Here is a 27,749-nt window from a genome sequence, read left to right as displayed (position 1 = left end):
GAGGTTAATTGTTTATTGCTAAATTACTTTGTGTAGTATGAATGTTCATAAGGGAGGTTTTTATGAGTAGGAAAAGCTGTAAAACTTATGAAAATACAGTTAAAAGTCCAAAATGTATGCTTGTGCTTGTTTGTGGTGAGCAGATCAAACAAGTTAAGAATTATAAATGGCTTCAAGCGCAAACTCAGGCCTGTGAGACTCATTTAGACACTCAGGCACTGAGCCATGGCTCTGTGGTACATGCAGACGTTTCTGCACCTCTACCATTCAAAGACACTTTGCATATAGTTTACATAATATTCAACACTGAACTGTAAATCTAGCCTTTTTCAATAAAACAATTTTTATTCAGTGTTTTCATAAAAGCCGTATTTTTATGCATTAGCTACTAATAGGAAGAACACACATGAGGTTTAGGGCCTGAACAAGTTAGAAACCTTTTGTCCTCCATAATGGAAAATGGCTGAAAATATCCAGCTCCTAATTGTATAAATTCTGCATTCAGCGTTTCAGTCTCCAATATCACTGAAGTGCAGCCAGATGCTCCTCGTTTTACGTTTTCGCTAAAGTCCCACACCTGCCTGCATGGATTCTCAGCAAAAAGGCTGAAGACTGGGCTCCGACATATCGACGGGTCATTATTGATTGACATATGAAATTATCTCGTGGGCCGGATATAATTGTATCGCGGCCGGATGTGGCCTGCAGGCCAAATGTTTGAAACCCCTATTCTAACCCTGCAGCAGACATTGAGGCTTCTCAGACCAGGCAATGTTTTTCCAATCTTGTATTTTGTAACATCAGTGTTCTGTTTTTAGTTTACTTAAGTGGGACCAGGTTTGGCCTTCAGCTGCTATAACCCATCTACGCCAAGGTTCAACATACTGCACATTCAAAGATGTTCTTCTGCATACTGTGGATCTATAGGTGGGTACTTGAGTTACTGTTGCCTTCCTATCAGTTCAAAACAGCTTTGCCATTGTCCTCTGACATCTGAAATGAACAATCTTCTTCCCCATTCTGATGCTTGGTTTGAATTCAGCATGCTGTCTTCACCATGTTTGCATTAATAAGCAGCTAAACAGGTATAGCTAAAAAAAAGTAGCAAATGAGTGTAAGTTTCCTTAAAACCAATAAAATTATACCAGGATTCATATAAACTGGTTCATATAATTCATATAATCTTGTACTGCAGTTTCTTCCACATGGAGCTGTGATTACTTAGTTATGGCATATGATGGTCTGTTGACAGCTGTAATCATTAAAGATCATCCATTTACTGGATGAAAAAAAAAAGCCCAAAACAAAAACAACGCCAAAAATATGTTTTTGTGAATTTTGTCAAAACAATTCACTTATGATTTAATTGGTTGCTTCAATTCCTGCCCTTCAGGCCTTTCGGTGTACCTTTACATGATCTGTTAGTTATTTTTACTGTCTCTGTTCTTCCATTCTACATATCTGACACATTCAATAATGAAATAGAGCAACACCATTAATTATAATAGTCTAAGGAACATTTTTCTCTAAATGTCAGCATTAACCTCCTGAAGCTTTCTGTCTGTCTCAATATAAATATATATATATATGTGTGAGTGTGTGATGTGTGTGTAGGTGTGTAAAAATGGGGGAGGGTGGAGCTTGAGTAAAAGGAAGTAAAATGTCAGTTTTCTTACATTTAAATAAATTTATTCTAAAATTCATAATGAACACTGGAGATACGGTTTTACTGCATTCTAAACATGAAACCATGCAAATACAGTCATATGTGAGCATGAGTGTGTATTTGCTTGTGTAGGAAATAGTGATGACAAAATCGATGATAGGTGAGCGTGGTTAATCAATTCCTGTAGTTAGTAAGTCCATATTTTAAGCACTGTGGTTGAGGTTTTCAGTTTATTTCAACTTTAACCTTTAGAGGCTGCAGTAGACTTTGAATGGCTGCCTTTGACTTTGACTTGAGGGCAAGTTAGAAGGGACACTCAGAAGATGTTGACGAGGAGACAGTGTGACAGGCAGAGAGCGACTGCCGTGAAAGCAATCTCTGGGGCGCTCAAGCTCCTAGCACACATGATCCCAGCCTAAATCTCTGCACCGAACAGACCAAGATAAGATGGACAAATAACCCAAGAAAAGGATGTTACTCCTCAAGTACAGTTAGTAACTTTAGTGCTGCATGGTTACTCAACAGCTTTCTGTCAGTGAAGCGTGTGATTCTCATTTACTTCTCTCTTTCTACAGCTGCTTCATCAACACATACAGTGCCAATCAAAGGTTTGGAGGTACTCGCCCATTACTTCTCACTAGGACTGTACCACGCGTGCTCTGATGTTAACAATCCGCTAGCAGCAACTTCAAAGTAGACACCAAAGCACTCTCTCCTCAAAGTTGGATAAAAACAAATTTGACAAAGGGCTTTAAAATATTCATCAGTGCCCTGTGCAACTGTTATGAGGCATTTAGAGAATAGGAAAATGCCTCACAGTCTGTGTATGAATGTGTTTTGTTTTTGTTTTTGTCTTTTGCAAAGTAACGACACAGTTTAAAGGATAAACGTATAATTGCTGTTGAGATGGCGATCTTTCTAAGATATTAATGAACATCATAGAAGGAAATATTCACAAAGGTACTGTTAAGTCTAATTGTTGAATGTTGTCATTGTGCTTCTTAAATTTGTAAACTCTTCCATCTATAGGATCAAGACATTCCTTTGTCTCTGACCACCTCTCCAGCCACTTTGTGCTGGGGAGGTGCTTGTGTTGTATTGTGTATTGTAACAGTTGTCAATAAATAGCTGCCAGCGAGCTGCTCTTTGAAGGACTTTGGGCTGGAGACAGGTTAGGAGCGTGAGCTTCAAGAGCTGGTTCTTGACCAAAGACTTCCCTCGCTAGCGGGTTGAAGATCTTCTGTTATGTCTTGTTTTCTTCATGATGAATAAGTCTCTAAACTAGCAGGGCTTGTGGAAACACAGACCCAACATTTATACCTCCTTTACTCAAGTGCCTTTAATCAAAATGTCCATTTATATGTGTAACATTAACATTGCATTAGCAGTTGATTCAATAAATATACTGTGTGAGCAACTACAGTCAAATTTCTACGCAAACTCACTGGAGATTAATAAGCAGACTGTCAGGAAACTGAAAAGAAGATCCTGACACTCATACTTATTCAATACATTCTGATTTAAAACTGTCTTTAGTCATTTTAGTTTACCCTTTTTTATATTTCAGCTTTTCTTCTGTTCATTTAATGCATTATTTTCACAACTTAGGTTGCCTTGTATCAAAATACTTATTTGATACGAGTTATCTATGACATAATTATTACAAATAAACTTGCATTGCTTCATCTTGCCAAATGTAAAATGAATAGACAGAGAGCCCAGCTTTCAGTTTAAATAATTTAACTTCATCAAGTTTTAAAAGGTTTAGGGATAGACAGAGTTTAATTAGAGGCAAGTAGAATAATTTATATTAGTAGGCATGCTGGAACATATAACCATGAGTCATTTCATTAGCTAGAGGATGAGGATATAGTTGTTATCTAATGAGTAAGGAAAATTATATAAGGAAAATTGTCTGCTGACTGGGGAACATTATATAAACTGAAAACAACAGCATACTCACAATGGACATATAGTGGAAACCACAAAAAACACTTCACAGGTTTAAAACATCTACTCTATATTTACGCAAGTTTCTAGATGACATGAGCATTCACACTGATCAATCCTGTCAAAAGCAGGATTAAATCTTAAAGGTTGATTCAGTCCCAGATGTCAAAAGGACATTGGCAATCTTGGCCTGGACTGTTATAGTCACATAGGAAGCTCATGAATCTCATCTAATAACTGTTAAAAACTCGAAAGCTACATCTTAAAATGGACAAAAAGGCCAGTCTAAACTTGTTCACCCTCTTCAGATATCCCTGTCTGTCCAGTCGACAGCTAGAAATAGAGAAGGATGGACAATGCTCCAAATTTGTGGGATTTCTACATATGTATACAATCATAGGCAAGTACAGATATTGTACAGCCTTCGTTGGTCTTCTATGAAATATTTAGTGCAGGCTCTGGATGATCCAGCCCATGATTGATGACAGGAATTCTAGTCTTGTTTTTTTATGGCTTCTTATACATCATCTAACCAGCTGTGACTGTCCAGATGTCAGAAACAGTGACCGATTCTAGTCTGGGTGCTTGTATTGGATTCTGCTGCAGACTGATTTATGAGTAGGAATATCGCCAAGCCACATTTATTTGTCATGTTAACTGTGACATGAGAGTAGCATTATTGGAATTTGTTGCCTGCCATCTGATGCACAATACCCACTGACGGAGCAGGAACTGGTAATTCCACATTTATTAATGCATGGAGGACAAAGATGACAGCAATACTCACGTTTGGCTTTGGTTTCTTCTGTAAATTGTCTGAAGGCGAGCCCATATTAATAGCAGATTTTAAATAAAACCTTCAAAATAAAATCTATTTAAGATTTTATTATTTAGTAATGGTTTCAGAGGAAGTGGGACACAATTGGTTTTGAGCAATGAACAAAAGAAAATGCTTACAAATTTTACTCTGAATATAAACTTATATACTATGGGATTCAAACTATAACTTGAAACATTTATATAAGTATTGTGATTTTTAAGAATATTGTCAAAGTCCTAATCTGTAAACAGATATTTGTGATATTATGAATAGCAGAAACCAGCAGGATCTAACATGATGTTACATAAATGCTACTGCAGGTGAAAAAGGCTTTTCTTGGTGTTAGGCACTGCTTTGCCAGCGGTCAGACACAATCTCATTTTATGGTGACTGGAATCTGATCTGGGATCTGAGTGCGAGACAGACAATGCTTTGTCAACTTTCCATTGACAAAGAATGTAAACAGAGAGAGGGAAGCTTCAAATTGGGCCTAGAGTCTCCTGGAGAATAATTAATGTGACATTTCCCTGACATTTAGTCAGAAGTATATACCAGAGGAGCCTCAAGAAGGAAGGAAGGGAGGAGAGATATGAGCCAATGCAGAGAAAAGAAAGCCAGGAAGGATGGCAGGGCAGAGAAAACACAGGCAGCAACACTGAGATTTTGTTTTTAAACATTTTTCCCCTGAACATCTAAAAATTGTAGCTTCTTGTTTTGTTTTGTACAAACATTAAAACAGGAACTAAACAGAAGTGCAATTACACAGAAACACAAACAGGCCCACTCCTGTTCAATACCCACTCCTTCGGCGATGATAAAATCGTACTTTTGTTGCCTGGTAACCATTTGTTTTGTGCTAATCGCTACCATTCACCATCTTTTTATGGGCTGCTGCACATTTTTGGTCCAGGATAGGAGAGCACAGCTGATCAGTCTGTGGTTCAAGTTGGATTGCTCAACAAGCCCACAGTTAAATAAATAAATAAAAGAACTAAGACAATACATGAACCCCTTGAATGGTTTTGGTAGCTTGGTCTGTGGTTTAATGTGGTCCTTTTTTAACTAATTAGGAATTAATAAACTCTGCTGCTTGCTATGTCAAGTTTGCTCCTTTTTCTGTCTATCCCTACCCTCCACTATCAAGATATAATGATGCCAAGCCAGGAGGTGATGTGAATTAGCAGCTCAGTTAAATTCTTTTAACATGAATAATAGATATATATAGACATTGAGAGCTAGAGATTCGCCGAAACCACTTTGCATAAGCAATTTTCTGTGTTATTATTCAAAGTGAATCGCTGTACCCATCTTCGTCGAGCACTTCACAACAGTTTGTCGCTGATATTTTGATAAATTGCAGGTATCGGGGCGTGATAACGGAGACAAGAACTTATGGTCGACTCCGAGTGGTCATCTCCTTTTTGTAGGCTACAGCACTTTCTTAGCGCTAACCCAATAAGCATCGATTTTACATCTCTTTGATTCCTGTGAAGAAGACATTTCACTGACAGACTCACAGCACTCATCTCACTCTGTTTGTGGATTAGAGCTGACAGTTCTAACAAATCCTCGCTGCAAAGCATCAGCCGGCACAAATTGCTAATAGTTTCATTTCCATTTCCCATGCAATAATAGCTGCAAGACAAACAAGGCACGCTGCTCCCCTTAAAACTGAGCTGGAAAGAAACAGCCCCCCTCTTTGATCCTTCCAATCCAACTGAGAAGAGTGTGATCAAAGGTTGCTCATGTTTAACACTGCTGTGGTCTCCCAGGTTGCAGTTGCAGGTGTGGCTCTGTGAAAGACCTGCTGATGGCATAACATGCATTGACTAACGGTGCGGGTTAGGGTTATGGTTGAAAGAATTCCATGTCATTTCCAGCTTCTTGTTCATGTGCACAGAGCTAAAATTCAATATCTCAAACCTCTTAATCTCAAAATGATTTTTTTTTGGGGGGGGGGGTCACAAAAAAGCAAGTGCTTTAGTTATTTTAATGTAGTTGCACTTTATATTACAGCTTGGTAACAGTGAGATAATAAGGTGGAAAAAAATTAAGTAATATTGTGGAAATAACAAGTTATTACCAACTGGTCCATTTGGTCCACTGGTCTGTTTGTTTGAAGGTCTGTTTTTGGTTTTGATGATAATGATGATGGCAATAATACAGCAACGGTCCTTTGTAACTGCAGCATTACAGGACACAAGGCTAATGAGCCCAATGTCACGTTTTAAAGATGTTTTATAGCGATAAATAAAGGCAGCCATTTATGTTGTTACCAAATTCGTCTTCCTGTTTTGTTCCCAGGTTTCAAATCACAATAACTGCAGACAACAGCACACAAATCCCATGTGAACAAATGGCATTGACAGGCTTTTTCTATGATTTCCAGCATTTACTCCATGTTCCAACTTTTGAACAATCAAAATGTAATGACTGATACATTTTGTGTAATCATAAGCTGTTTCCTCTCCGTGCAATGGCAGTAATCTAAGGTCACCTGGCTGTGCTGATATTTGGTACAGGAGCACTTCCTATTATTTGATTTTTCTTGAATAAACTGAAATTTCAAGCACAACACCGCAGGTATTTCTGCGACAGGGGTCAAAGTGAACATAACCATGATCAACTCACACCCAAAATCCCGTGGCATTACCTTTGCTGCAACAGATGAGCTGGGCTTCTCCAGGAGGTCCCAAAGTTTCTTTCTTTTTTCGGCACAGCAGGTGTTGTCAAATTCTTCTCCCTCTCTGTCTTTTAAGTTGTCTGCCTCCCTTTTGAGTTCTTCATTCATTTGCTCCTTTTTCTGGTGATATCTTGCTTGGCAACACGACTCCAGGTAGATCTCATCGATGCCCCAGTAGTCTAGTTCTTGACTAAATGAAAGGGCGCACATTTCCTCCATCATGTGCAGCTTACCCGTGCGGTAAAAGTTCAGAATAGATGTAAACGCCCCTGGATGCCGGTCGAAAAAGTACTCATTCTCCTCCAGACTGTAATCATCGCACACTTCCATCAGTGATTCGTGCGAGTTGCAATCTCTTAACTTTCCCAAACGCGTTCGTGGTAGCCTGTCTAACGTTCGCCACAAGACCTCATGCGGGAGCCCTCCAACGTTTAGCCTGACTCTGCGGAAACATGACTTGCTGCGAACGATGTCCACTGGTTCAGGTGGCAGCGATGATGTTGACCGAGAGCCGGCTTTATTTAACTCGGCCAAGGATTTCTCCATGATAACTTTAGGTAAAGAGAGCATGAGGACCGCTGAGGCTATGGACTACACTTGATTGTCTCTTCATTCATTATCGTATCTGAAGGAATCACAAAATAAAAACAAACCATTAGTGTTACAGAGCTTAATACAAATGTCAGAGGCCCATTGATTTCTGTTGTAACAGTCGTAACACCTTGCTGCTCTGGCTCTGGGATACATTACCCCAGAAAGGCAAACCTGACTATTGTTAAAATGATGATAAAAGTAAAACAAAATTATTTCACTCACATTAATTCTTCCATATTTCTTCTGAAAATGTCGTTCAACAATCATAAAATGCTTTCTTAACTGTTCACTGGTTGAACTGCTCATACAAAAATACTGGAAATCAATAAAATTAAGTTATTTCTAATGATATTTCCCAATCAGTTACTGCTGTTCTTGTTGTCTTCAGCATTATTCTATTTTTTTTTTAATTTCTTCCTAAAACCACAAGAATCTCTTGGTGAACAGATGGGGGTTATTAAGATGACTCATTCACATATAAACAAGGCAAAAAAAAAAAAAAACAGAATCCCAGCTTATTATTGTGCTGCAATCATCTAAAACTGATACTGCAAAAAGCCTCATGTTCTAAAATCTTACAAAACACTTTTGACACTTCTAACAACAGGAACAGAAGAAAAACTGCCTCAGATGCTATAGATCAGATACATTTAGAATAAAGAAATGAAATCATCCTAATCTACCTAAAAAGCTGTTGTGACTTAAATGAATAAAACAGTCCAATCTTCTTTTTTAAAATTGTTTCCTCATCCAATAGTAGAAAAAAATGCTCAGAAAGATAAAAGGCTAAAGCCAGCACACACTGTCATGCATTTCTTTTGGGGGGTTAAAAGATATTTTGGGAAACTTTACCAAAATGCATCCATGCTGTTCTATCATCAATTTAAGCCAGTGTGGGGGAAAAATGCTGATGATAACAAGTTCCCAAAACTTTACACAACCTATTTGTGCTGACCAATTCTGAAGAGAGCTCTCCTCTGTGGTAACAGATGAAATATTTATCTTTATGACAACAACTATTTCTGCTGTGATGGCTTAGATGGCTGCACAAGGTGGCAAAAGAGGTCATCGTGCCCATTTTTTCTTACTATTAATATTATTATTATTATTTTGCCTCCACAGAGGTCGATCTGTGCCCGTATGACGCCCATGCAGTGCTGTGGGTGGGTGAGACGCAGAACACCACGCAGTGATGAATGTCGTACAAAGTGAGCGCTGTCCAGTCCAATGGTGCTGAAACACCAGGAAGCAAATGTTCACTCCCTGAATCACGGCGAGCTCCCTTGGGAGGGCAGGCTATCTGACAAGAAAATATAGCCTACGTTACATCCTCTTGTGACGAAGAGGCCAATATTTTTATGGACCATTTATGACAGTACACGTGGCACAAGCTTCACATTGAAACGTATATATTGAGCTTGTGTGTTGTGTGATGAGGGCACGGAAAAGTCCACAACACATCGGGCCTGCAGATGTGATCACTGTCTCACAAAGTTTGTAATCTTTCACAAGCACGAATAGGCCTGAGGACTAGTTTCAAAATGCGCATGCAAAAAAATTTTGAAAAAAAGAAAGAATGAAAAAACTGAACACAAAAGTCTACTGCTGAATTCAAAATGTAGATATTGTTATATCTGTGTTGTGGATATTGCTGGAATAAATAAAACAATAACAATAATAATAATAACAATAAATATTCATTTGAAGCCGCCTCCACCCTCCTCCTGCTTTATCCAAGTCAAAGCTTCGACAAAACAGATTAAACAAACCACAAAACAAACATCAGCCCCACCTTTGTACACACTGGCAATCTGCGTAGCTACATTGGGAATGGTACTAGCCATCTAAAAGTGCAATGTAGTGAATGCAAATCTTCCATCTTTTCCCGTGTCTTTCAAAGGCTCCGTGCTCCATAATGGTGCAAGCTTAAACGCACAGTGTTCCCCCCCATGCAACTGGAAAGCTATTACAATTGATAGGTTGCACATTACACAAAGTCCAGAAATGGAAAATTAGCTCAAAAATACCTTCGTGAGTTGTCATCCTACACTGAATCAAACCAGCACGTACCGCCTTGTGAACAATCAATCCGCTGCCACAAACAAAAAGGAAGCAGTAGCATTTAAAAAAAAAAAAAAAAAAAATTGAGGCGCCGTTATTGGTTTACTATTGCCAGGGTCTAAACCAATCCATTTCCCCCTCCTCTGCCTCCGACATGGCAGAGATATCTTCTGCACGATCTACTGTCTACCCGCCGGTTTCCTGCTCCGCATCTTGCTTCCCTGATTCACCCTGAAGATCAACAAGTACGCCGACAAGCTCGTTCGGACAGACTACCTGTGTTCCCAGTCAGCTGTGTGAGGAGGCGCCGCATCTCTGTGAAGGTGGATCCATGGCAGCTCGGCGCTCTCTTTCACATCTGTTTAACTCTTTCACCACCGCCTCCTGCAAATCTATCATCAAAAACACACAGCTACGTGTAGCCTACGTCAGACTATGATGTCTCCAGAAAAAGACGCGTAAATGTGCATGTGCACAAAAGCCTAGCATCTGAAAACACACCCGCAGCTCCCACCTGACTGGAGAGACACACTGTAGCTCTATTTATTACGTTATTAGGCACTAGTGATGCATCGTTGTATGGTGTGTGACTGATGTGATCACTTCTAGATTGATCAGTTTCACTAGTCTGCTTTGCAGTCCACCATAACCTGTGGGGAGCGGGCGGGGGTCAGGCCTCCAATGAAGAGTGTGGTGAAATATTTTATATTACACGGCACTACAGTGCAAGCATTTAAATAATTTCAAAGCTGATATCAATCCTGACCCATTACAAAATCAATATAATCGAGCTGTTGCACTGATCTTTAATGTTGCATCTTCTGTATTTGCATTTCCTTTAGAAAATAACTTCTGAACACAGATAAGAAATCGGAGTCATTAAAAATGAGACAAAATCAGCTGGTTAGTGTTTCCTTTAGTTTTTTATTAACATACAAAATTACAAAATTCAAAAAGTTAAATAGGATTTAAGGTGGACTGATCAAATATAAGATACAATAAATAATATTACAGTATGTCAGTAAGTAGTTTGTACAGTAAGGTGCTATGTTCTCTTCAGTCTGTATCGGACCTGCAGGTCTCCGTCTGGCTGGAGCATCCCAAACCCATAACGACTGGGATTAACAGGAGGCAGTTTAGCCTCAGGGTCACACGGCTCCAGATCAAGATGGGTCAAGGCCAAAAAGACAAATCTAAAGAAAAAAGAGGTAAAAACTGTTTACATCTTTTCACACATATTAGTGCACCTGAGGCTGTTTTAACATTTGTACAGGACGTCTGACATTGGCTGTTACGAGTGACTGTTCTCTAATATCCTTCACCTCTGTCATACAGGTCCGTACAGAGAATAAGCAATGGCTGTATAACAGCTTCTTACTTTATGATTGAGAACATAAAAGCAGGACTGAAATGATAAAAAGGGGGGATATTATGTGAAGATGGCCAGAACGAGTAATCAGGTTGAAATTGCATGGAACTCTTTGATGATGAAAGTATTATTTATTTTTCAACTTCAGATAAATAATGGAAATATGTTACAAATGATTTTAACACTCACTGTTTAATAGTTGAAATAGCAAACTCTTTCCCAACGCAGCTGTTTTCCCCTGCACCCCAAGGCATGCTGCAATACTTCAGCTTTTTTCCATCCTTGTAGAATTCATCCTTCACTGTCATATCATCATTTAGGAAGCGGTCGTACTTGAAAGTCTGTCAAGAGCAAAACATGTGGGCTTCGTTAGCTGTGTGTGTTATGATATCATGAAAACAAGCTTGACTTTTTGGCTATAAAATAACATTTCACCTCTAATGAATTAAGACAAATAATAAGAATGAACATTAATAAATAACCAAGCCCTAGTCCTTGACAAAGAATTTGTAGGCATTTACCAGCTTATGCCAGGGGAAGTATTATGCCTGTGTTTTAAATCACAGTGTTTAATCATGCCACCTCGAGGCCAGCTTATTTGCCATAATATAATTAGTATAGAGGGGCCCATGTTGGTGCTGTTAATGCATATATCCTATTCTAGATTAATGCACTTCATATGTACACACTAAATACCTGTGGCTCTTGGTGTATCTGTGGGTCCATTTGAGGGCTGAGGAAAGGGAACAGACACACTCTGTCCCCTCGTCTGAGGTGGTACCTCTTTCCATTGGCCATGTCCAGGATCTTATCCTGCACCACCTCTCTTCTGATCATTACTGCAGCAGTGAGCCGTAGGGTCTCACTCAAAATGCTATCTGTAGAATTGAAAGGACAGCAGAGTGGATGATGTCAGAGGGGTGTCAGTGTGAGTTAAGTCAGCGGTGCCCTCAGGCGTAATTTGGCGACGAACAAACATTGCACAGATACGATTATATGAAAAAGGCAATCAACATTTAATTGGTTCAAAGTTCAAACTGCCATGGCTGCTGTCACTGTTTCAATACACTGCAGTTATTTCTAACAGCTCAAAATGAGCTTTTGTTTCCATCCCACTGGAGCAATTAAACCCCAAGGTAGAAGGGCTCAAGTGAATAACAGAAAAGGCTGCTAGCAGCTGTTACGTACCAAATACAGGTGTGCTGTGCGCTTCCAGCGGGTTGTTCTGGGGCTGCTGAAAGGAAGTATCCCGCCGAGTGGAAAGGCCTCTGATCTCTGACTTAACAGCCTCCATGGCCTCTGGGTGAGTGAGCAGGAAGCCAAGGAGCCAAAAGGCAGCAGGTCCAGCATTACACTGAAACAAACATTGCACACACACAAACCTTTACACGAGTTTCAGATGAAAAAAAACAACAGAATTCATTTTGTACGTATAAAGCTAATATATACCTAAAATAGAGATACTTCTGATGATGGCTATTATTTGCTTTCCTCTAATTTCTCTGTACTGCTGCTGTGTGAATATGACTGATGTGAGGAGAAGCCAATAAGTCACCCCATGCTTTGTAGGCACCTCTGTCAACCACTGTGGGAGACACCTGAGCCTGTCAGACAGTAATTGCTGTGGGTTAGGGGAGCTGTTCTTACTGCTGCTCATCTCAGGTCAACTTTCCATTGACAGGCAGGGCAAATGAGCAAAAGTGACTAGAAGTACATCACACTGTCTTTCTGCCCTCTTAGATCTTCAGATCACCTTATATAATGCCTCAGGTTGTAATATGAGTCTATCCCAACAGCTGCAGATTCTTAGAGGAAAAATACCTGTCATTTTGGGAATTATAACTGAAGAGAGAGAAGAAAAAAAACATTTCCATTTGCACACAAAGCAGGTATAACAGTGCAGTTTTTAAATGGAAATTTGCATTAAAGGTTATAGAAGGTCATTTTAGTTATATAGCTATTCCCATTAATCTATCCATCAATCTTTTCAACCACTTATCCCACTTATAGGGTTGCAAGGGAATTCAAGCAGACCCCAGCTAACATAGTGGAAAAGGCAGAAAACGAATATACAAAATCAACATGATTTGGACTATAGGAAGAAACTGAAATCCAGAGAAAACTACTGGAGACAAACTTCCCACAGGAAGGCCCAACAACCCAGGAAATTCCAACTAGGAGCCTTCTAACTGTGAGGTAATAGTGCTCACCAGCACGACCCCCATACCACTCATTTCCCAACTATTCACGGTCCAAAATGCTTTGCTGGCCAGCTATTGGCTTTGACTATATGACTAAATGTGAAAGCGGTGTTGAATAACCTGCAGCATTAAAACCACAGTTGCTATAATGTTTAGGCCCAACTTGTGCAGCAAAAATAGGTCTGACCCATGCCAGGTTATAAACACTGGACCTTGAGGTATGTTTTACGGATGTTGGTGGGGAGGTGAGGTTGCCATTGATTCAATTCAATTCAATTCAATTTTATTTATATAGCGCCAAATCACAACAAAAGTCGCCTCAAGGCGCTTCATAGATACAGAGAAAAACCCAACAATCATATGACTCCCTATGAGCAAGCACTTTGGCGACAGTGGGAAGGAAAAACTCCCTTTTAACAGGAAGAAACCTCCGGCAGAACCAGGCTCAGGGAGGGGCGGGGCCATCTGCTGCGACCGATCAGGTTTGTTCACTGCAGCCCATAAATGCGTGATCACGTTAGGATCTGGCAAATTTCATTCAGCTTCTTGGGTTCTTTGTCATGTTCCTGTTAGGATGCCTGGGTCGTTGACCCAGGGTTTTTGAGTGTATGATATTATTCATATTTTCTAGTTTTTTGGTTTCTTTGAGTTCTGTCTCATGGTTTATGTCTCTGTCTTCTTTAGTTGCTCTGTCTCCCCTATCACCTGCATCCCCTTGTCTAGTTCGCGTCTATGTGTATCCTTAGTTCCTATATCCCCGTGTCCACTCAGTGTTTGTGTCTGCCCTGGTCCCACGTCTCTGTTCCCTCTGTAGTGCCTACATGTGAGGCTGTGTCTTTGTTCAGTCTGTGTTATGTGTTTCCTGTTTTACTTTGAAGGTCTCTGTCTTTTCTCAGTGTGTTCAGGTTACGCTTCTTTGGTCTCGTCAGTTCTGATTTGTCCCAGCTGTGTTTCCCTCCTGTTACTCATTCCCTGATTGCTCCCTCTGTGTATTTAAGCCCTGTGTTTCTCTGTGTCCGTGTCGCGATCTACCGTTTATTTTGCTGTGTGTTTTGTCTGTCCACCGGTGTAAGTTTATTTTGAGTTTTTCAAGTTATGTCATGTTGCGTTCAGAATTAAAGCCTTTTTTGAGTTCACGTCTGTCTCCGGAGTCTGCACCTTGGGTCCTATTCCTGCCTGCACACAGCCACGCCTAACAGTTCCGTCACCTATTCATGCCCAATTTTTCACTACTGCTGCATTCAATGTCCTGGCAGAAGAAGGTAGTGACTGACTGGGAGTGTTGATAGGGTGTGCTTGTTCAGCATCAGTGTTTGTGTGCACTGTATGTGATAAAAACATGATCCAAGGTTTCCCAGCAGAACATTTCGATGTGATGAGAAGCTGGACGTTATTCCCTTCGCTTGTCAATGGTCTTAATGTTGCGGCTGATCGGTGTATGTTTCAGTCAATAATATTGATTCCTTGCAAATGGAAAAAGAACAGCAACCTCCAGCTTGTGCAAGACTCATGATGATGTAGGCGACTTCAGTGAAATCCTAGCATTTACACTTTACACGAAGAAAAAAAAAAAAAAAAAACCCCATCAATCTGCCTGTAACACATGTATAAGCTTCACTCTGGCACCTCTCGCCAGTCTCACATTTAATCCTTCTATTCACTGCAGTGGTGCTCCAGTTTCCATTCAAGACAGAGACTGTGTGCTCCAATATCCCAGCAGACATGATAATGCAGAAATATACGTGGGGACTGGCGGGCTTTCCCAAACATGCACAGCAGGTGTGAGAGCCTGCAGTGTGGATAGGTTCATCATTGTTAGAATTACATACATCTGTGTTTAAGGGTGAACAAAGCTTTCTCCAGGGAGAATAACAGGTTAACGATGATGTAAAACTATTAGAGCTAAAATGTAGCATAGAGCAACAGCAGAAACAAAGACCAAATACAGCTCACTATCCCCCCCACCTGGCAGCATGAGTAGTGACCTCATTGCTCCACCACTGAGACCTGTCTGAACTAGTGAAAAACCTTAAATCCCACAGTCACACCTGTGTAAATATTGCTAACAATGGAAACACTTTATATTAAAGCCCAATAAAACAAAATTAATAATATTTCAGCAAGGTTTCATGGAAGATACTGGTGTTACTGGATAGTGTAAAAGAGAGTTCTGCACTAGAGGAAGTATCCATGGGAGTATCAATGTGAGTCTTTTTAAAATGATTTTCATCCATGCACACCGGTTAAACAACATTATCAGAGGAATTGGACTCTAGCCATAAAAACAAAAGAAAAAAACAAAAACAAAAGACTGACAGCACAACTGCCTGGTATGATGCCTGAAACTGTCAGAAAAAGAGGAAGCAACTTCAACTGACTAACACTGTTCTCATTCTCAGTGTTTGCATGTGTAATTCTTCACACTCAAGGAATACAGAGTGACGTGGAAAACTGATTCATGGGAACTCCAGTTCAAGTTACATGTTGAAGCAGGTAGCTCTGAGTGACTTAGCCACGGGGAATCTAGCATCTATGATTTCATGTTGGCAAGCTGAACACTGTTGTGTGAAATGGTATTCAAGCGATGGGTGCGGAGGAGTTTTTATGCATTGATGCCACTGTAAGGAATTTGTGGATGTTTATGGTTTGTGTGTGAACGGGAAACAATACAGACAATTAAACCGTTCTTACCTGTGTGGTCCACAACTGTAACAGCAGTGCTTTTTTCTGCATATCTGCATTTATCCCCTCCTGTTGTAGGAAGTCACAGTAACTTTGTTGCCAGGTGCTTGACTCTGACCCTCCCCTCAGCCCGCACGGGGAAAGCAGTTCCCACAGTCGCTCCTGCGAGTGGCTGACTGTTCTGCGTTCTTCTGTAATGAAACCATCAGACATTTGCATTATGGTGCTGCGCAGATGCAAGTTTAGTTTATATGTCCATCGAACATCTGTTTTATTTTTGTTAAGCTGCAGTGCAACTTACCGCGCCTGAGTGAGCCACGAGCCAGTTTGGTGAGAAGATTGTCAAATTTGCGGAACTCTTGGTAAGCAACAGCCGCGTTGTCTGTCCTCTCAAAGAATGTAAAATATCCAGCCCTGATAACAACAACAAAAACGGTAAAAACTCTCTTTTTGCTTGTCACAGGTAAAAGCATAAGAATACCACCATGTTTATCATGTTCTTTTTTAAAATGTTAGAGTATTTTTTGCTAGGTTAAAATATTATGCCTTACCTAAAAAGAAGACTATAGCAGAGGTCAAAAAGTCCTTCTTGTTTCCACTCTGAAGGGGCGGACCCATTGTGGCAATGCAGGAGCAGGGTCTGAAGGTGAGTGTTCATGGAGCTGCTGAGCTTGGGAAGGCTGCAACCTTGAAAATGCCTAAGAAATGCAAATTAAAGATAGCATTAAGATTTGCAACACTGATTTCAGTCATATAATTTTGTTGCTTATAAAATCGATAAAGACATATTTATTACTGTTCCATCCATTTCCTCTCCAAGGTAGGCTCGATGTTTGTCGGCTGCAGACTGAACACTTTTTGTATGACCTGGCTTCTGATCCGGGTAAAGTCAAAGGAATCTCTGTCATTCAGCACACTATCAAATGAGTGTGGGTCCAACAGCACTGTCACACGGAGACCGGCAACACGCACCTGTGAGGACAGATTGTTAGTTTGCTCACCTCACCTATCCCCGAAATGTTCAGTATAATATTTTTTACGATTAAAAAATAAACTGCATTCAAGCTGTTGGATTCAAAGAGTAAGTATTAAATTAATTAATCAGAACTTACTGTGAATATATCTCCATGTTTTTCTTTCATCCGGGCCAAAAACTTTGCGGCATCTTTCCCAAACTCAATGGCATGTCCCAGCCATGGAATCCAACCTTCGTCCAGAGGAGGCTCATTTCTCCGCCTGTCATACACGGAAATTCATATCGCAAAAGCATTAGCGTTTGCTTCCTTTCACTTTACATGAATCTGACACAACAGGTTTGCATTCGCATTAAGCAATGCCAAAAGGAGGATTTCTTTAGTTAAAAAGGCAATTGGCAAGTCGTCTTCAGTATAAATCACACTATATTTTGCCGTTAAAAGCAACCCCAAATGCTAAATATTCAATTAGTGATACAGCGTTAAAGTAGTGATCTAATATCAACTACTTTTCCTTCATTTTAATGAATTTTGATTAGGATTAAATGCGCCAAACAAAATAAATAAGTAATCGGTAAAGCTATAACATTTGCAAAATATGCATTTACACAGTAAACAAGCCTTAGTACTAATTTATTATCTGCAAAATCAACATGCTGTAACACTTATCTTACCTTCTGCGAGTGGAGAAACGGAGAACTAGTATAAGCACTCCAGCAATGACTGACAATAGTGTCCACCACATGGTTCTGTAAAGTCTGGCACTCGAGCTGCTCCGTGAACAATGCAGTCCATAGCCCCTGGCGTCTCGCTTATATGTTTAAGCTCGGCTTAACTGTAATTACCACTTTTTAGGAAGGCGTGGAAAAGGTGTGGCCGGTGACAAACAGTTTTGCGCAATGGCCTACCTCACAATAAGCGGTGTCAGACACTGCAAAAACCACACATCACCGACTCCACACAGACAGAAATGATTTAGCCTGACAATTAACCATGTTTACTCTGAGCACCTCGGCTCAAATGTAGTTACACCTCGCAGAGACTGCAGCGTGACAGTGTCGCTTTCAAAGAAAAGCAGCTTGTCCGTACATTTCGAAGCCGTGGCATCACCGAGAAAAAGCAGGTCGTGGTTCAAAGGAAGCATACTTTAAAGAGGATGTCATAAAGTTAAGGTCAGCAACGACATAGTTCAGTTTCCCTTTGGTATTGAGAAACGTTTATTTTTAGCGTCCTTTAGATGACTTATGAAGAGTCATAGAAACATGTGGTTTTTGTTGATGACGTGTTTGTGTACCGAAACTAATTATTGATGACCTGTTTTGGAGTTAGATGGCTCAGGTATGTTTTTTCTTCTTTTTTCTTTTCTCGGTGACATCATGTTATTATCATTTTACTACTAAATGACAAATTAAATAAAAATAAAATCAGCAAGAAACACGACATTTTTGAACTGGTGAACCTAATTAATTATGAAGAAATTATGGCACTGGTAGCTGGTAATTTGTTGCTTGCTTATTAAACTGTTTACCAGCAGAGGGAGTCATAGCTTTACCGTTCCTCAGTAGCATTGTGCGCGTCCTTCTCATACAGGGGAGGAGAATCAACACAAAGCTTCAGTTCCTGTTGGCAAACATTTAAGTATAATGTCCACGAATGAGCAGATCTGAATCACTGTGAATTAAGCTATGAAAACAAATATGCATTCGTGTTGCTTGCCTTTCAGAAACATGTATGAACGAAATGTGTCAAGGTTTCCATAATGACCTCAGCAGAATACCTTATCATACACCAAAATAAAGTTATGTTCAACAAAATGTATTAAGGGAAACAAAAAAAACAAAACAAAAAAACAAACAACAAAATACTCTTGTCCATGTAAAAAGGTCTAACTATTACAACTTGATTAAAACCCACAGTGGGCATACACTTGCCATTGGATTCTTAATGCTGTGATGCAATGTAATAACTAAAGTGATAACAAGAAAACACTAATATTTTACAAATCTGTCAAAACCACATTTAAAACAAACAAAAACAAAAATAGTGAATTCACTGAATTGAATTCAACTTTTTGTTTTTCCCCAAATTTGAGCAAATCTCATGTATTGTTTAGCCACTAAAAATATTTTTTTCTGTTCAGGAGTGCAGGTAAACAAGTGTAGTTTGACAATCTAATAAAAAAAATAATGTGGAAATTCATTTATAAAAACAAACATTATAGCTGAGCGTTAAAATAGTCATTTTAGTTAAAGAGCTTCCACATACTGGTGGATTAGCTATTATAGAAACATAAAACATGATTTTGGTAATACCAGAGCTGTAATGACCAATACTATGAACTGCTTTGGGGGATGATTGGGGAAACTTTAGCATTAATTAAGCATTAATCATATAATGATTTAAGTTAGGCATCTTTATTAGCTTCCTGAAGGACCCTAATCTTTCCTTGGTGGAGACCTGGATGATTATTTTGCCCATAAAGACCTGGATGTCATTAAAGTTTCCTTAGCAAAGTTACACACAAGTTTTTCCACATTATTTTCAAACCCACCCAACTTTTAACAGGTACACAGTTAGTTGGTGAGTAACTTTTCCACAGAAAAAATTAGAAATTGCGATTGTTAAGATTGCATGATAGGGACTGCAGATTTCTCAGGGGCTTTCCACCAAGAGCTCGCTGAGAGATTTCCCCCAAAATTTAGGGCAAAGGAAGATGGGGATCTCTTGTCACATACCAAAATGCAATTTTTTCACAGGCTCGATTATCCCTGTCCTACACACCACTTTACATTGCTCTGAGACAAAAACACATTTTGGGAGAACTAAAGATGAAAGACGTTGCACACATTTGCACTTGAGATCATACAGGAAGTCATTTGACAGAAGGTGTCAGCAAATTGTGTGAAATGCACTTCTCATAGGGGAAATGCAGAGCAGAGCAACACACTTTCTCTGGGGAAGTGTTTTATCACTGTTAACGCAGCAGTGCACACCATGTTTAGTTACACCAGAAGGCTTTTCTTATAGCCCAACTTTCACCAATTACAAACAAAGTAAGAATCAGCTTGTTTTGTTGACACTTCAAGACTGATAATGCAAAAAGAAAGAAAGAAAGAAAGAAAGAAAGAAAGAAAGAAAGAAAGAAAGAAAGAAAGAAAGAAAGAAAGAAAGAAAAAAGCTCAACACATGGAGATGATGGAGTTGATTAAACTCAGATAAATAAAAATTCTGAGTCTGATCTGTTCAGATAGAGATGTTGCACTTGAACACAACCATAAGGAACAATAGGTGTAGAATTCAAGTGGAAAACACGAGATCTGCTTGGTCTCAGAAACTACAGTATTATTTCCTTGGGCAACAACAACTGCTTGTACTGGTATGCATAATTTCACATACTCTGACATCAGTTCTAAAATTTTTGAAAGCTCTTCTATGCTAAATTCTGTCACATGCAAAATGTTTGGGGGTTTACTTGCATTTAAAGCTTATTTCCAATTCCTCCCAAAACATCTCAGCTGGAGTCAAATGTGGGCTTTGACTAGGCCACTAGTCTCACCACATAATCCAGCATTTCTTCTTCTTTTTGAGCAATTCTTTGGTGGATTCACTAGTGTCTCATTGAAGGCTCCACGTCATCTTTTGGACAGCTGGCCTCACATTATCTTTAAGCACTCTTTGCTGTGATTCAGACATACGAATCAAGCGCCGCAACTCCTCAATCTTTGAGGCAGGGGAACAAACCCAGACTGTTACATAGTCACTGCCATGCTTCACAAGTGAACTGAGCTTCTTCTCCTAAAAATCTGCCTTTGGTTGTTGCCCAAACATGTTTGCTGTTACTGTAGCCAAACAACACTATCTTTGATGTGTCTGTCCTGAGCATATTATTCCAACAGACCTGGTCTTTACAGATATGTTTATTGGCAAACTGTAGCTGGTCTCTTTTCCAAGCACACCTCCCATGCAGGTCACATTTCTGCAGTCGCTTTCTGATTGTAGCCAAAATCACTTTGACACCAACAGTTGCAAGAGTCACCTGCTGATCCTGTGATGAATTTTCTTGTTATTGTAAATTTGTTTCTGCATCAAACACTCCACTCTTGTGGTTGAATTTGCTGGGGTGGAAACACCACTGTGAACACTACTTGTAGATGTTTTATTTTAATTGTAGAGCACAGTTTATTTAAAATCATTTGGACTTTTTTTTATTACTTTGTCAGAACTATATGTTACCAATTTTTTCTCTGAAGCTCTTTAGATAGTGCCACGGTGATTCTACACACTTCAGTTTCAAAACGAACACCAACCCTTATATGTCAAAGATTTTATGAGACTTGTTTCACCTGTCAATCTTTAAGAAGCCTGTAGTCACTGGCACCAAATGAAGGATCCACGGTTCTAATTCTATGGATTTAAAGGTGTGATAAAATATTGAGGTATGAATATACTTTTTCACATGGCAGTTGTGTTTTTATTGGCTCAAATGATAGAATTAAATAAAAATGGAAAATCTGTTGACATTTTTTTTCATTTTGAGTGACAGAGTCTGTAGGCACTGTTTGAAAGAAGATCAAAAATTTGCTCCTCCAAATATTTTATGTCAAAAACACCCACACTTGTATCTACATAACTACGAATGGATGTCATGGGTGCACACTAATGACAAAAATATTGCAATGAGCTCACTGTGGCTCCCACACAACAGAAACCAGTGAGCTGAGTGAACAGTATTCCTAATACTGAGATGTGTCCAAACAGAAGAATATTGTTGTGCTGCACGAGTAGAAAGTCAGTATTTTGGCAAAATGTTGGAACTTTTGCAACATTACATTTTTAACTCTGTCATTTCCAAGTTCCCTCAAACTGATGAAATCCTATCATAGTTGTTTCTATATAGTTTTTCTCATAACAAAGACACGTTTATTGCAGCTGCTCCAAAATGACGCAGGGCTTTGCTTTTCTTTTTTTTCTTTCTTTCGTTTTTCTTTTTACTGAGATTCAGAGATTATAGTGCTATGAACCTGGTTTTTTTTAAAGGCTGTGGTTGCAGGAAGTCGGAATATTTCATAAGAACATTTTCACACATGTAGCAAACACTGGGTGTGATTTTCAGGCTGCACAACATGTTCTATTACATCAGTTATAAAAGTGGTGCACAAGACTAAATATAATTTTGTGTTGGATAATTGTTTTGCAAAGTAGAATAAATACTTTTACTTAGCTAAAATGTATAATTGTACTCGAGCAGCTTAAGTAGTGCACAAGTTGTATAATCACAATATCTCTGAATTGCCAAAAGTAAAGATACCTTATAGAATACCACCTTTCAGAATCGAGTGCATTGTATTATATTATATTGTCTTTAGTTTTTTTAGTTGTTGATTATTTTAATTGCTTATATGTAAATGGGTAGCCTAATGTATACTAATTAAATTTTTCACTTCAGTTCAATTTATATTTAAATAGTGTCAATTCACAAGGCATCTTACACTGTAGGGTAAAGACCTTACAAAATATGAAAGAAAACTCAAACTATCGGGCAACTCCCTATAAACAAAAAACATGGGGAAAGTGGGAAGGAAAAACTCCTCTCCCACAGGAAGAAACCTCCCAGAACCCCCATGGCTCTGGGAGCCATCTCCTGTGACCGGTTAGGTGTGAAGGGAAAAAAAAGAGTGCAGAGGAGGACAGGACCAAAGGGACACTATGGAAGAGAAAACAGAGCTTAATAAATACGAGAACTGTTTTAAACATTTGTAATAGTGGTATATAAACATGAGAGTTGGGTAGAGAAGAAATGCACAGTGCATCATGGGAAGCATCCCAGCAGCCTAAGGCTATTGCAGCACAATGAAGGAAGGATTCAGGGTCACCTGATTCCAGCTCTAACCATAAACTTTATCAAAAAGACATGTTTCAGCCTGCAGCCTGTGTGTGAAGTGCAACAATGTCATTAATCTGCTAAATAATAAGACGCGAAAGGGTTAAAATAGATGCTAATAATAATGCAATAAGCGCTTCTAAAATATAGGGAATTACAAGCAAGAAGTAGTATAAGAAATACTTCAATAAAACAAAAGTACTTTAAACCTGTACTTAAGTAAACCGGTCGAGTAAATGTACTCGGTTACAATCCTACTGGTCCTCTGCATACATTGTGTATATAACGTGTATTTTCCTTAATGTTTAGACTAAGAATATTTGCAATGACAAATCTTTGTTCATCACCGGAGCTATAAGTAAATTGGTTTAAATATAATCGCATCTGATTAATCCACGCTACTCCCTCTGTTCCTGTGCTCTGCCAGGTTTACGCCGCTGATGTTCTCGAAACAGATCAGCTAAATCCCGATCATCCACAAACAATATTCCCCTCAGCTCCAGACATCTTCTCTGTTATTGGCAAAGGCTTTTCGGTTCACACACAGGGGGAATCTTAAATCATCCATGAAAAGAAAAGTGGTGAGGGAAGAAGGGAGGGAGCTGGAGGAGGAGGAGCCTCGCGTTGACTTTCACATCCATTCAGCCTTTTTTGCTGCAGCATTGAACTTGCAGAGAGAGCGAGAAAGGGTGAAAAAGGGCAGTCTGGACGTGCAGAAGGCGCTCTGTGCTATTATCACTGGGACTAGTAGGTTTCCTAGCCGAGGCTTTATGAAATGTAAATAAAAAAGGGGACCGCTTTGCGATTCACTGAGGAGTGTTGCTGAAGAGGAGGGGCTGGGGACCAAGAGAATAATTATGCACTTTTAGATCGACGTCGCCCTGAACGCAGCGCAGCAACATCGCAGAACCTCAAGTGCGTTTAATCTCCGAAGTTGTGTGTGTCAAGCGGGCGATGATTCATGTCTGATTGTTGCTGTACTATATGGAGAGGACTGCACAAGGGCTAACGCTGCATCGTGGCTACTGAGATTCCTGCCTGAGGATTGCACAATCTGTTCTCCCCAAAAATGTCATCTCAGGCGAAAGTCAAGAAGGACAAAGAGATTATTGCCGAATATGAGACCCAAGTGAAAGGTTGGTAACGCGCAGGCCCGAACGTATTGTTATTGTCTGTGTGTAGGCACAATTGCGTAACTTTACCACAAGCTTTATTTGGCTTCAGTATGCAGTCTTGTGGGCTGGGACAGATTTTATAGTTGTGTGCGAGTCATTTGTTTTCACCAGAAAAAAACGTCTTTTAGTTCATGCATTCAAGCGTTAACTCCAGTTGTCCATCTGGGGTGAGGTTATTACTTGAAATTACCTTGGGTTAACCGGTATCTGTGTTGCGTTGTGTTGAGATGAGTGTCAGGGTTGTGGCATGCCTAGTCTGTATACATATGTGCCAGCTATTAGACCGTCATAATTTGTTTAAAAGTGAAGCTGTTTTATTTGTTTTGTTTTTTTGTTTTAGTTTTTCTTTTTCTTTTTCTTTTTTATAGTTCTACCAATCAGGTAACCTGAGATTTCCACCCATATGTATTTAGTTAAACATGTAAATATATCTAGTAAAAAGCCTAAATTAAATGATACGGTTTTAGTCTTTAAAGGGAGTATATTTATGAGTTTTCCCGTCACACTGTAAGGATAAGGAGTGATTGCTCAAGAAGGTCACACAGCCAACAGTTCAGAAAGTCCATAAATAATGTATGCTGTCTGTATGAATTATGAACCATGAAAGGATTTCACTGTCTGCCACTAAATATGTGACTGGCTAAACCACCCAGAGAGAGAAAGAGAGAGAGGAGAGGCGGGAACACTGATGCTGGATTGGAGCAGACAGTGTAGGTTGTAAATGGGTGGGATATCCTCCCAGCCATTTAGAGATAACTTTAGACGGTACTAGGTCTCAACGCTTGGTGCATCAGCTATCAGGGAAGTAGTTTTATGTAAGGCTACCGCAAAGACAGGGCAGCTTCCTTATACCATAGGTTGATATTTTTCAAACTAGGTAGAACTGGAAAGGTCATTCAACTAGTTCATCAGTCCAATGAGAAAAAAAATAAAAATACAAAAATGAACTGAGATACTAATGCTTGGCAGATAAATATGTGCAAACCTAGTAAGACATTCCAGTTTGGGTTTGGTTTCATAAATATTAACTATAGGCTATACTTTAGCTAATTAACTTGTCATATTGCACATACATTGTCTAGTAGCAGGCATTTTTCTGTCACTGCAGCACCAAAATAAGCTTGACTATTTTGGTTATGCGACAAGGCAGTGCGGAGCTAAGCACTTTTGCCTCACAGCAAGAAGGTCCTGGATTTAAATCCAGCGTGGGGCCTTGGCGTGTGGAGGTTCTCCTGTGTCTGTGTGGGTTCTCTTCAGATTCTCTGGCTTCCTCCCACAGTCCAAAGTCAGGCATGCGGTTAGGTTAATTTGTGATACTAAATTGACCATAGGTGTGAATGTGAGCATGAATGGATGTCTGTTTCTCTGTGTTAGTCGTGCGACAGATTGACTCACGACCTGTCCAGCTTGTAGCCTGCCTCTCACCGCATGAAGGTTGGATAGGCCCAACACCCACAACCCAGAATTAGATAAGTTGAAAAAAATGGTTGCATGGACAGATATTGTACATATAGGCCTCTCTACACTTACTTTGATGAGATTTAGATTAGACAATCAGCACTTCTTTGAAATCTGTACAGTAAGTTAGCGATAGCGGATGGCTTGCTTAAAGGAGCAAATGGCTAAGCTTATACTAACCCCATTTACCCAGTCACACATATTCACAAAACCACTTTCTTCTATACCTAAACTCCAGTCTCCCTTTTTTGCCAGAATTAAACCTAAACTAAGTCCGGCATTGATTTTTTTTCATCATTTCATCTTTGTTTGAAAGGTTAAACTATGATTGTTATAGGCAATTAAAATTTTTTATATCATGATATGAGACTAAATGAATGTTTTAATTTCACACTGGACCCCAGCAGACATTAAACTCATTAATTTTCATGACATTATCATCATATACTAGGAATATGCTAATATATCAGCTTTATGACATCAGCTGACTTATTGGATGTTTATTAACATTTTGGAAAACAAAATGAACAAACACAATCATCTGCACTGGTTATCAGTTAAGAGCTTATCTTAAACGTTGGCATCAGCCCAAAATTTGACCCAGAATGCTTCTTGTTATATACACACATTAGACCTCATTGCTGTTCTACAAGGAAATGTCAAGAGCTTATTAGCATGTGTCTGGAATGAAGAGTATGATAAGCATTTTCAGTCAGAGGTGTGGTGGAGTTTCTCCTTGTCACTATCTCTGTTTGTTTGTTTGTCTCGTGCACTCGTATTCAGACGCTCTTCCTCCGGTCTACACATCAGCTCTGCAGTTGTTAGAGCGCCATCATCTCGATTTCAGGAAAAGCTTTTAAGCTGACATCTTAAGCTCATTTGCAAACTGAGCTTGGATCGGTTCGGAGCTGTGGGAGCTTTATTCTGACACTGACACTGGCCTCCAATAATGCTGAATTGCTGATTGCACAGCAGTTCAACACACAAGCCTAATGCACTTTGTGGCATTTTTCAACATGCCACATTTCAGCAGACAGTCAGGTCTCAGTTACAATTTACGTGGGAGTTTATGTTTTCAAATCACATAAAATGTGTTATAAAATTCTAATTATTATTAAATCTTTCTTTATACTGTTTATAGTATTTCCTTATTCAGCTGAATATTGTTGTTCTAGAGTGTGTAGCTGAGCACCCCGAAGTGTCTCTAGGCTTCTGTCTAATCTGACACTAAAGCACAATTAAATGAGGGGATGCCCCTGTCATGTGTCATTCTGGACTTCTAGTTTTAAAACCCATTATCTTTAATGCAATTGGATCAGTTTGGAGTCGTATGCACTAATCGCTGTAATAGTCCATAACACAAAACCTTTGCAAGATGTGCTGTTGCTATGCTACTACAGAATGAAAAGCAGAGTAGAGTAGTATGAAGTGGAAACGCTTGTGACATTTGTGTTTACTGACAATGCATTTGTAACAACACAGGTGTTAGAATAAGCTCTCTTTCTGACCCCATATTCACTGCAGATATACATCCAGACATACCCCCTTCTGGGTATTCATCAGCTTGAAATAATGCACAGAATGATGCTGTCTCAAAATGACAGCGAAACGACATCTTTGTTGCCTGTTTTTTGGTATCATGTATTAAATGCTGTGCTGACAGTTGAGTTTCTTACCCAGTTTAAAGTGAAAATTGCCTGGAATTCTGATGTTTTTTGGCCTTTGGCTGCACAAACTGTGAGGAGAAGTAATGAAATCTCAAGCAAATAGATTATAGAGTCATGCCATAGCTATTATTACATTAGGAAGACACGTGTCCACAGAACACAACCTTGATTTGTACCAAATTATGTCAACGTGTCACTCTGGGTTAGACTTTGTATGACTAGCCATGCATGGCTAACTAACCCCAGAGATTGCTGCTGGCCATCGCAGTAACTACTAAGCTAGCTTGAATGGGATATGTGGGTGCCAGTGATATGTGATATTTGTTCCTTTATCCTGCAGTGATGCAGGAGCTCAAATAGGGGGAAATTATGGTTCAGCTGTGGTTGTGCATTGGCACGAAATGCACAACCACAGCTGCAGAATGCGCACCTACCTGCACAGAGTGTTTGTTGTCAGATGGGGGCAGTGACAAAAAATGTGTTACAACCAGTCTGTGAGCTACTCCTGCACGTGCTGTTGTTGGTCAGCAACAGAGAAGGTCAGAGTTTTAACATACAAAGAGCCAAA

The 27,749-nt window shown here is 39.5% G+C and overlaps 3 protein-coding genes across 6 annotated transcripts in view; 1 reads left to right on the top strand and 2 right to left on the bottom strand.

Moving 5' to 3' along the window:
- kcnb1 (potassium voltage-gated channel, Shab-related subfamily, member 1) overlaps positions 1 to 7,732 on the bottom strand; it is a 31,175-nt gene extending 23,443 nt beyond the window's left edge. For both annotated transcript variants that reach the window (XM_085406963.1, XM_085406964.1), the window contains exon 1: positions 7,090 to 7,732. In XM_085406963.1, the coding sequence (XP_085263089.1) occupies positions 7,090 to 7,689 (600 nt within the window). In that variant the 5' untranslated portion in view covers positions 7,690 to 7,732. The remainder of the gene's footprint in view (positions 1 to 7,089) is intronic.
- Positions 7,733 to 10,684: 2,952 nt separating this feature from the next.
- ptgis (prostaglandin I2 (prostacyclin) synthase) lies at positions 10,685 to 18,180 on the bottom strand. Of its 2 annotated transcripts, none has more exons than XM_085406966.1 (10): positions 17,675 to 18,180; positions 17,139 to 17,262; positions 16,823 to 16,998; positions 16,578 to 16,724; positions 16,328 to 16,440; positions 16,036 to 16,214; positions 12,332 to 12,497; positions 11,840 to 12,021; positions 11,333 to 11,484; positions 10,685 to 10,967 (listed from the first exon to the last, which is right to left on the bottom strand). In XM_085406966.1, the coding sequence occupies exons 1-10, from the start codon at positions 17,743 to 17,745 to the stop codon at positions 10,820 to 10,822; spliced, it is 1,458 nt and encodes a 485-aa protein (XP_085263092.1). In that variant the 5' UTR covers positions 17,746 to 18,180; the 3' UTR covers positions 10,685 to 10,819. The 2 variants fall into 2 exon arrangements, with proteins under 2 accessions (XP_085263092.1, XP_085263091.1); XM_085406965.1 differs by having other exon boundaries at positions 16,036 to 16,217; positions 17,675 to 18,177.
- A 5,330-nt stretch (positions 18,181 to 23,510) lies between these two features.
- LOC146670171 (SLIT-ROBO Rho GTPase-activating protein 3-like) overlaps positions 23,511 to 27,749 on the top strand; it is a 37,321-nt gene continuing 33,082 nt past the window's right edge. For both annotated transcript variants that reach the window (XM_085406962.1, XM_085406961.1), the window contains exon 1: positions 23,511 to 24,017. In XM_085406962.1, coding sequence (XP_085263088.1) covers positions 23,951 to 24,017 — 67 coding nt within the window. In that variant the 5' untranslated portion in view covers positions 23,511 to 23,950. The remainder of the gene's footprint in view (positions 24,018 to 27,749) is intronic.

Source organism: Rhamphochromis longiceps, linkage group LG5 (genome assembly GCF_057381845.1).
Source record: "Rhamphochromis longiceps isolate RC_006_pf linkage group LG5, R_longiceps_female_GT1.1, whole genome shotgun sequence".
Classification (NCBI taxonomy): Eukaryota; Metazoa; Chordata; class Actinopteri; order Cichliformes; family Cichlidae; genus Rhamphochromis; species Rhamphochromis longiceps.
This window is presented reverse-complemented; position numbering and strand designations above follow the sequence as displayed.

Coding starts and splice junctions, on each gene's coding strand:
- ptgis (XM_085406965.1), bottom strand. CDS start 17,745: ATGTGGTGGACACTATTGTCAGTCATTGCTGGAGTGCTTATACTAGTT. Junction 16,441..16,577: donor TGCTATAGTCTTCTTTTTAG/GTAAGGCATAAT, acceptor TGTTGTTATCAG/GGCTGGATATTTTACATTCT. Junction 16,218..16,327: donor TCGTGGCTCACTCAGGCGCG/GTAAGTTGCACT, acceptor GTTTCATTACAG/AAGAACGCAGAACAGTCAGC.